Source organism: Solanum tuberosum, unplaced genomic scaffold (assembly GCF_000226075.1).
Source record: "Solanum tuberosum cultivar DM 1-3 516 R44 unplaced genomic scaffold, SolTub_3.0 scf00225, whole genome shotgun sequence".
NCBI classification, from domain to species: Eukaryota; Viridiplantae; Streptophyta; class Magnoliopsida; order Solanales; family Solanaceae; genus Solanum; species Solanum tuberosum.
The window spans coordinates 843,004-852,807 of record NW_006239149.1 but is presented as its reverse complement, the minus strand read 5'-3'; the positions used below and the strand labels follow the sequence as shown (position 1 = coordinate 852,807).

At 31.7% G+C, this 9,804-nt stretch overlaps 1 protein-coding gene and 2 long non-coding RNA genes across 3 annotated transcripts; 1 reads left to right on the top strand and 2 right to left on the bottom strand.

Annotated features, from left to right (window-relative positions):
- Positions 1–1,471: 1,471 nt before the first annotated feature.
- LOC102588719 (BURP domain-containing protein 3-like) lies at positions 1,472–2,640 on the top strand. The gene is made up of 2 exons (XM_006356576.2): positions 1,472–2,432; positions 2,491–2,640. Exon 1 carries the CDS (start codon positions 1,759–1,761, stop codon positions 2,389–2,391), a length of 633 nt encoding a protein of 210 aa, XP_006356638.1. The 5' UTR covers positions 1,472–1,758; the 3' UTR covers positions 2,392–2,432; positions 2,491–2,640.
- Positions 2,534–4,462, bottom strand: LOC107062406 (uncharacterized). Its single transcript, XR_001474592.1, has 2 exons — positions 4,351–4,462; positions 2,534–4,250 (listed from the first exon to the last, which is right to left on the bottom strand). It is a non-coding gene; the product is annotated as an uncharacterized lncRNA (long non-coding RNA).
- A 2,384-nt stretch (positions 4,463–6,846) lies between these two features.
- On the bottom strand, positions 6,847–9,492 carry LOC107062407 (uncharacterized). Its single transcript, XR_001474593.1, has 2 exons — positions 9,384–9,492; positions 6,847–7,274 (listed from the first exon to the last, which is right to left on the bottom strand). It is a non-coding gene; the product is annotated as an uncharacterized lncRNA (long non-coding RNA).
- Positions 9,493–9,804: the final 312 nt, after the last annotated feature.

Sequence of the window (9,804 nt, the reverse complement as noted above, 5' to 3'; positions counted from 1 at the left end):
AAATTAGCAAATGTTTATCTTACTTCAATTCAGAAAATAAAATAAACAATGAAAATATTTCTAATTTTATTATAATTATTTTTTATCGTTATATAAATATAAATAAATGATGGATATACTATGATCTTATATATATGACATATATTATCCGTCGAAAGGGTACATGAAGGTATTCTATTTTAATTGATAAAATGAGATTAAGAAGAAAAAAAATATTTCTTACATTTTCCTTTGTTAAAGTGATTTTAAAAGAAAGAAAACAAGAACATGGTTCTTTAATAATATTTTAATTAGGACTGAGATGTGTTTAAAAAGAAAAAAAATATATGTATTTGGAAAATGGTATTTTTGACCAATTTAGTAATTATAGGGGCATTTCTGGACCAAAGTATTGACCGCAAGACATTTTTTAACCAAAGTATTGATGGCAACGGCATTTTTTAGCGAAACTATAAACGGATGAAATTTTGTTCCTTTCACAAAGTTTAAGGGCATTTTTTATCCTTTTTCCTTTTATATATTAAGTTATTTTATTACTAAACAAACATGAAAATGATAGCTATTTCTATTTAGCGACAAATTAATAACGAGTTATTAAAAAGAGTTCTTAGCTCCGAAAATTTTGACGATGGATGAATAATGAAGTTCATAGTTAAATTCATTTTTTTTCTCTTGTAGTATTTGTTGTTAAATGAGGTATGCATTTTGGTCGCGTGCATAGTCTACCAAATAAATCCATATTCTACCAAATAATTAGGATATGTTTAAACTTTATAAAAATAAATTTAAAAATATATATCGGGTTGTATTTAATAAATTTACCCTATCGTATGATTTAGATTTCTCTATGAGTCTCATCTTGATTAATAGCTTTCCACTTGTTTATATGATTTAAATTTCTCTTATTTACTTAATTTGTTTTTCACATTGTAGAATAGTGGGATAAATCTCTATAGAAATTTAGCGAAATTTTACCAAAGTTATATGCAAGTACCAATGATTTCATTTTCGAACTTTTAGTTGTGAATTTTAATGACATATAAAAATATATATTAAAAATTAACTTAATCATACTGATACTAAAGAAAAATCGGGGTGATTGAATGGTATTGAAAGTCCCACTTTGGTTATAAAAATAGACCAATCAAAAAAAAGGTATAAACACTAAAATAACTAGTTGAACCGAACGATTGACAGCCCTAATCTTTTGACATACAAACAAAAAAATAAAAACAAAATTTTCTCATGTTCTTCCAATTCATTAAAAATCAAAAGTACAAAAAGTTGAGGTAGTATGAAAGGGATGTATTGATTGCAGTAAAATAGAGGGAAGATGAAGCACCTAATTGAAAAGTAAATAAATCTAAGAGCTTTTCAATCGTTTGTTTAAAATACGCACCATTTGAAGGCATATTGCTTGCCTGTAATGTTGTTCCATAAGGAAAAAAAGATCTAATTAATACTAAGGTCTTTTGTTTTCGAATACTTTTGTTGGCAGAGAACGAGCTTCAGAAAGTACGCCAACCATTTGGAGTGGGTAGATGGTACAATGATGCCTCCGAGAACGAGCTTCACAAAGTACGCCAACCATTTGGAGTGTTTGGATGGTATCAGGCTGCCTCCGAGAATGAGCTTCACAAAGTACGTCAACCATATGGAGTGTTTGGATGGTAAAATGATGCTGCTAAGAAAGATCTTAATGACAATCACCCAGTGACGCCATACTTCTTTGAAACAGATTTACATCAAGGGAAAAAAATGAATCTTCAGTCTCTCAAAAACTACAATCCAGCACCCATTTTGCCACGCAAAGTTGTAGATTCCATCGCTTTCTCATCGGACAAAATTGAGGAAATTCTTAATCACTTCTCTGTTGATAAGGACTCAGAACGTGCTAAAGACATCAAGAAAACAATCAAAACGTGTGAAGAGCCTGCGGGTAACGGAGAGGTAAAACATTGTGCCACTTCTTTGGAATCTATGATTGATTTCACCTTATCTCACCTGGGAACAAACAATATTATAGCAATGTCCACTGAAGTAGAGAAGGAAACTCCAGAGGTGCAAGCATATACCATCGAAAAAGTGGAAGAGAAAGCAAATGGCAAAGGTGTTGTATGTCACAAAGTAGCTTACCCATATGCAGTACACTTTTGCCATGATGTAGGAAGCACTAGGACATTTATGGTGTCTATGGTGGGTGCTGATGGAACAAAAGTTAATGCAGTATCAGTCTGCCATGAGGATACTGCATCCATGAACCCTAAGGCATTGCCTTTTCAGTTGCTCAACGTTAAGCCTGGAGACAAGCCTATTTGCCATTTCACTTTGGACGATCAAATTGCCCTGTTTCCTTCTCAAAACGCAGTTCTTCAAGTGGCTGAAAACTAACATGAAGAACGTTCAATCATTACCTGCTCCTTTGTTGCAATAGTCCCAATGCTTCATCTGAAAATGTATCTCCCTGATGTAAATACCGTTTACTGCAATGTTTTGTGTAATAATGCATGCCATGTTGCAAGTACTGTTTAACTGTGTTAATCACAGTTCATCATGCACGTTGTTTGCATGTGTGGATGAAAATGTTTGGCTTGTATTTCAAATATGGTTGATGAATATATGTGGTAATGGAGATTATGACATCTTGTTTTCAAATAGATTTAAGAGTCTTTCTTGCAATATTCCTCAACACAGAATCAAGGGACTATGTAGAGTGAATTGGTGTAATTTGAAATAGAAAAGAATAAGTGGTCAGTTGTCTCAGTTCGGGTTACAATACAAGCAATCGAACACCCGCATGAAGTACCACTGCTATATAATAGACTTCAATAATCTAGATTCGCCTTACCATCAAAACTCCTTTGATTGTCTCCCTCGAGCACCAAGCAGATTCAATGTGCCAGAAATTTTATCCATGCACCTTTCCGATACAAACACCACAAGCAGATTCAAAGTGCCAGAATTTTTATCCATGCACCTTTCCAATACAATTTTCATGTCTCCTCTGCAGGATCGATCATTAACCAAATGACAACCTTTCTCTAGTTCTCGCATAGCACAGTAACAGTAACTTCCAATGAGGTCTTCTGAGCAATGATAACAACCATTCTGGGTGAGCTCTATATTTTCAAATTTGACTGCCAGGAAAGCTCCTGCAACTGTGGCATGCCTTCAGACCCCAACCCCTTGAGGTTGATCTATCTCTTCTCACTGTACGACGTGATTGGATGTGGATCTTCCAGGTCCCAGGTTGTTCCTCCATAAGAGAGACAAAAAAACAGCAAGTAACATTCTCAAACACCATTAACCAATTCCACATGCATTAGATGTCAGGGAACATATAGCAGAAAATGCACCAGAAGACATTCAATATCCTCGCACGACATTTCATAGAAACCCGAAATGTTCCTGGAGATTCGCATTAACTAAATTTTGAGGGGTTAGCCAATGGAAAAGTAATTATCCTATGTTTATTGCTTCCCTGTAAATTTCTTTTTCCCTTGTCTTTTGGGTTTTAGGGGACCAATAACCCCATTGAAATCATTCAAGGCACAACTACAGAGCATTAATCACCTCACAAGGTTCGTAGCCCAGGGCCAACACAAGCTTGAATAATGAATATGGCTCCAGTAGGATTTGAAATTTGAGCATAGAGGATTAAGCACCTAGAAGGCTTCCACCACTTGGACCAACTCCTTGGTTCTCTTGATAGGTATTACCCTGCCATTAATTGACACTTCAATATTAAGCATCCGCTTTCTCTGAGATCCAGGAGAATGAGGTAGAACCCTTATATAATCATCATTAATTAAGCACATTCTCCCTGTAAATGCTTGTCAGCTTACAACACGATGAAGCATCATGCTCTGGAGACAATCAGGAAAATCTCATCAGCATAGTCTTAACATCTCAGGCTCTCAAAAATATTGAAAGCGGCCTTGGTTCTGAGCACCCTCATCACAATATTACTTACTTGAATGTCACAGTTCTACAAATTTATCAGAGCACCAACAAGTGCAGATTTGTTCAATAAAGTAAAGAGTCTCTTCCTCTGTCCTTCCCACTTCCTTCAAGTAACCTAATCCATCAATCAGATCCTTTGCTTGTACAGAAATTGTGAGATTATGACTGCCAACAAAGAGCACATTATAACTTTGATGACTAGCTAATTCACATGAAGTTATACAACTGCATCCCATGTGAACATCATTTGCTTGGTCTGTTAGATAAAGGTCTTGCTTGAGAGGAAACTGCTTCACCGAAATAAAGATAATAGTCAGAATTAAAATGCCACAAAGATGCATAGAATGCATTAACAATAAGTTTTAAACTTTGCCAGCTTCAGGTTACCTGAAAATAACAGCTGTTGATACTGTTCAAACAGCATGAAGCAACTAATAGTTTTAAACTTTGCCAACAAATGTCCACATCATTCTCTGGGATACACACTGTTATAGGATGTATATACAACAAATACACAATGGGACTAATCACCAAAACAAGGAGGCTGAAATTGCCACTAATCACTCTTCTTCTCAACATAATTTTGACCATTTATATTTCTTCCTTCTCCATTTTTGTTTCTATATATATATATAACACAAAAGGAACCTTTTAGTATTGACAACATACATTACTGTAACAAAAGTGTTATATTATGTTACCTTTAAAAATGAGTGTGTGAGACCCTCAAAGTTACATTAACTTTTCATTGAAAGGTGGATTTGTCATAGTTACTATATATATTCTCAATTGTCAAATATTTTTGAGAAATCAGATTTGGGTGAAGTTGGTATTGAAGTTTCAAAATGTATTTGATCATAGTTTTGAAAACATATTTTACTTTCTTTTTTTTTTGAAAAATAAGAAGCGTGTCTTCTAACCATAAGTTTGGTACAAAATTATCATTTTTATAATGAACTAGACAATACATCATCCAAAAATCATAACACGATATTGGACTAAAAACTACTAATGGCATAATTACTAGCCATTACAATTAGTACGAAAATAATAATAATAACAATGATGATAACTATCTATTCTTTAATTAATATAATATAATCTTTTCCACTTCACGACTACCATGTATTTCATATCAAATGACCTAAAAGGGTTGATAAGGAATTAGTTTGAATCACGGGATTTTGTATAAAATATATAAAGGGTAACTTCAAAATTTGAAAAGAAATCGACAACTACTTTTTGGCCCAAAAATAGATTTTTAACATATTCTAGGATTTGGTTTTCAAAATCTCCCAAAAACTAAATACTGTAAATTTTATGACCAAACAAAAATTTGCCAAAAAAGATTTCAAAAAGTACTTCTAAATCTGTATCAAACGAGTTAAATCTTTATGTTCTAATAATTGTTGTGATTCACTTAGTTTACTCATGCAGGTTCTATTAATAGGGGTCTTGCCGACCACCAGCCTTTTTTATTAATTTAGTAAATTCAAACTTTGGCGGTGGTATTGAGGTGACTTGTTGAGGCATGAGTGCCCTTACTAGTTTTGGGACTTCGCTTATTTTTAAATCAAGATATATACTTATTTGTTTTTATTTTTATTTTGTAGTTGATATTACACTAATAGTACTATAGTTATCGAGTAAAGGTCGACTTAGGATCAAATATGACAACAAATACCAGTTGCATCCCTAACTTGAGGCGTGACATCTAAGTCCCAAGCTATTCCCACATGCATAAGAGACAAAAACACAACAATTAACATTCTCAAACATCATAAACCACCAACATGGGTTGTGGTGCACTGGTGAAAGTACTTCACCCTTAATCAGAGATCTCGGGTTCGAGCCCTGGATATGGAGAAAATCTTGTTGGGAACGTCACCCCTGAATGGGCACAAAACATCATAAACCAAATTTCACATGTGCATTAGATGTCAGGAAATATATCTGCATCAACTAAACTTTGAGCTCTTAGCCAATGGAAAAATAATTATCCTATGGTGCTTATTAATGTTTCCCTGTAAATTTTATCTCCCCCCCTTCTTGTTTATTGAGTTTTTGGGGACCAATAACTCCATAGAAATCAGTTTAAATGTGTAATTTCAGATTTCATTTTCAATTTATCGAAGACATGAACTTAGATAGGAGGGTATGAAGGTCACCTATTAATTAAGGTAGAAGATTAGTGGATAGTGAAGGGTTGTTTTTTATTTTCGAGGGTTTAGGTTTATTAGTGTTTATCATTGCACTAACTTTATTATTAGAGTCCTTGCTTCTGATATCTATCATTATTTGTTGTTTACAATGTTTCGATTGTCATAGTATTTTGTTTTTTTGTTCCTTTTGGAGGCTTTGCATTGTTTAGTTGCTATGATTTCTGCATTGTTTTCTTAAATTTGTTGTATTTAAGCCAAGGGACTTTTGGAATAATCTTTATACCGCCACAAAATAATAGTAAGGTCTGCGTACACTCTATTCTCCCCAAACTCTATTTGTGAGAAAGTTGTAATAGTATTGTGTGATGTAAGTAGCGTTTATCGCAATGTTGTGTAATAATGCTTCCCCTGATGCAAGTACTATTTAGTTCATCATGCACCATGCTTGTATGTTTGGTTTGTATTTCAAATATATGGTAATGGAGATTATGAGTCTTTGTACAAAAATATTATATTCCTCAACACATAATTGGTGTGATTTGAAAACAAGAAAAGAATATGTGATCAATTAGTTGATCAATCAATCACTGGTGATATATAATAGAATTGCTACATGAAACTTCTCATAGAATCATCCCAACAGTATAAATCAACTAACTATATATATGCTTTCTTACAAAACTAAATGATATTTCACTTCACATAAAAATGAATAAACCAATTTAGTTGAAACGATCAAATACACTATTCCATGTATAATAGTGTATAACATACAAATTTATCCATCTCCAAGCACCATTAAAATTCTCACAACATTATACAATGTATAATAGTATATAACATATTAGGAAAAACTTCACTAGTTTAGTACCTAACTACCTCCCTTCCCTTCACTTTTCATTATTAAGAAACTTGCCAAAATTTGGACTTCTGATACATGTATCTGGCGTGTCCAGATACATGAATCTCGGATACATGGGATCAAAATTAGGTGTAATTTGTTCTAGATACAATGTATCCTAGTGGATTCACATGTATCTGACTCTCTCGCTCGCCTCTCTCCATGTATAGCTCTTGATGCTCGGAGGTCGCACGAACTATTTCCTTGTATGAATTGTTTGTGTTATCGACATCATATTGTTTTTGGGCCTAGCACATCATAAGCGAAGTGTGAGATATTGGATTTTTGTTTGGGTTAACTTTAAATTGTCAAGTTGAAGGATATATCAGGCTCTTTACCCTATTTTTATAATGAACTAGACAATACATTATCATAAAATCATAACAATATTTTAGGAAAACTACTAATAACACAATTACTAACTATACTACAATTAGTCAAATCACAATGAGGTAGGAATTAAGAATCATTAGTGCAAAAAAATAAATTAAGAATAACAATGGTAGTAACTAAATATATATATTCCATAACCTCAGATACTTGAGGAAAATAATTTCCTTAAGGACATAGTGAATTATGTGGACTTGATTTTTCATTCTCTCATCTGGATTTATAATTATTATTATCCGGGAAAAAACTCAAATATGTCATCAAACTTTGAGAAAAAACTCATCTATGTCATCTGTTAAACGTTTGGCTCATCTATGCCATTACCGTTTAAGAAAAGGCTCATTCATGCCATTATTTTTTAACAGTGGTTTTGCAAAACCATTTTTTACACGTGGCCAATTATAATTCCACCACGCCATTATTTTTTTATAAAAATAAATCAAAATTCTGAATTTGAACTGGCATACTTTGTATGACAAGTGTTGAGATCTTAAATAATAAGACATATGACTAGAGGTCGATTTAGTAGATCTAGTTGGCGAGCTCCGTTGATTTCTTTTGGCTCTAGCTACTTGATTCGTAAATGATTGGAAGAAAAATATATAATTAATGAATTGGTTCTTAAATGATTAAAAATCACAGTGAAAAACAAATAATATAAAGCATATTATAAGGTCATGAAAAGATTGCAATGATTGTTGCTTACTTATAATAATAAAATAAAACGGATCACATGAAATGCATGGGAAGGGTTGTTTTGTTGTGTACTTTTTTTATTGACCATTTGATTATTGATGTGATAATAAATGGACCGTAGAAAATAATAAAGTCGTGTGTCTATATATAAATTATAATAATAATAAAATTAATAGGAGCAACTTTCACATATAGCAAACATAAAAGAAAAAATTGTATGAAATAGCAAACTATTAATTCAAATTAAATCTTATAGTCATAGTTTATTTTTATTTGTAATTCGCAGCAAACATCCCATTTTCTGCCATCTGATTCGGTATACAATTAGCCATTTTCGGTATACAATTAGTCATTTTATACATTTCGGTATAAAATATATTTGTGTTTGTATAAAACGAGATAAAAGTGTATATACAAATATAAATACATATATTTTTGTCCTATACACTTATAATATACAAATACAGATCTTATTATACAAATTACAATGTATATATAAATGAATTTATACAAAACTGAACAATTTGTATAAAATTGGATGTATCTAGCAAATTATACAAATCAAAAGCTCCATAGCAAACATAAAATTTGTTATGGAGCGCAATTATGCAAACTATAACTATAACATACAAATATGATTTTTATGTTGACCAACTTTCATATATAGCAAACATTTTTTTTTTTTAAATAAAATATTTTGTTAATTTTCTCCAAGTTTAGCTTTATCACTTAATGAACTTATTATGATTCGATTTTTAAATACATCTTCATATTTTAAAATTAAATATTTATATTCTTATTCATATCATATAGTTTTTTTATAATTTTACTTTGTCATCCGATTCAAATCATTCAAGGATTATGATTATTAATTTTGATGGCTTTTAGCTAACTAGAATAGGATCCATCAATCGTTACGATTCCAATCGTTGTGAGTAACACCCACTCTAAATCACCTTGTGAGAGAATCAACTACTAATTCAAATCAACCCAACACCATAAATAAGAGAAGTTCATCATATAAAAATAATGAAAATAAATTAGTCAACTAAAGAATTGAGTTCCCTTAAACTCGATTCAATAGTCCAAAAACGTTTAATGCGAAAAAACAACCCCTAAGAATTCAAAATCATCATAACAAAACTCTAAATAGTCAAACTGAAAATGCAACTTCGAAACCAACATAAAACTAAAATCTAATGTCTGTGTCTGAAAAGATGGACAAGAAAATGCAGAAAAAATCATGACCATCTATAAAAGATATAACTCACCCTTGAATCAAGAATTAGGTATCCCTTGAATATTGAACTAGATTTAAATAATACAAATCTTTTAGGAGGTAGGTAACAAATGATTGTAAGAAAAATATATACTTGATGAATTTGCTTATAAATAATTAAAAGTTAGAGTGAAAACGAACAAAGCCTGTTAATTATAAGGTTGAAAAGATTGCAAACATTATAACTTAGGGTCCGTTTGGCCATGCGATATGATATCATGCTATGGAATCATGAGATGAAATTGAAGGTTTGTTTGGACATGCAATATGGAATTTTTGTGTTGTATATTTTCTCATAAACATAAAAAGCCCATAAGTTATAAAACTATTAAAATAGCCCCAATTGTTTATTCAATCTTATCAAGTAAACAAAAAATTATAAAATCGCATAATAAATTATTACAAAATTATTT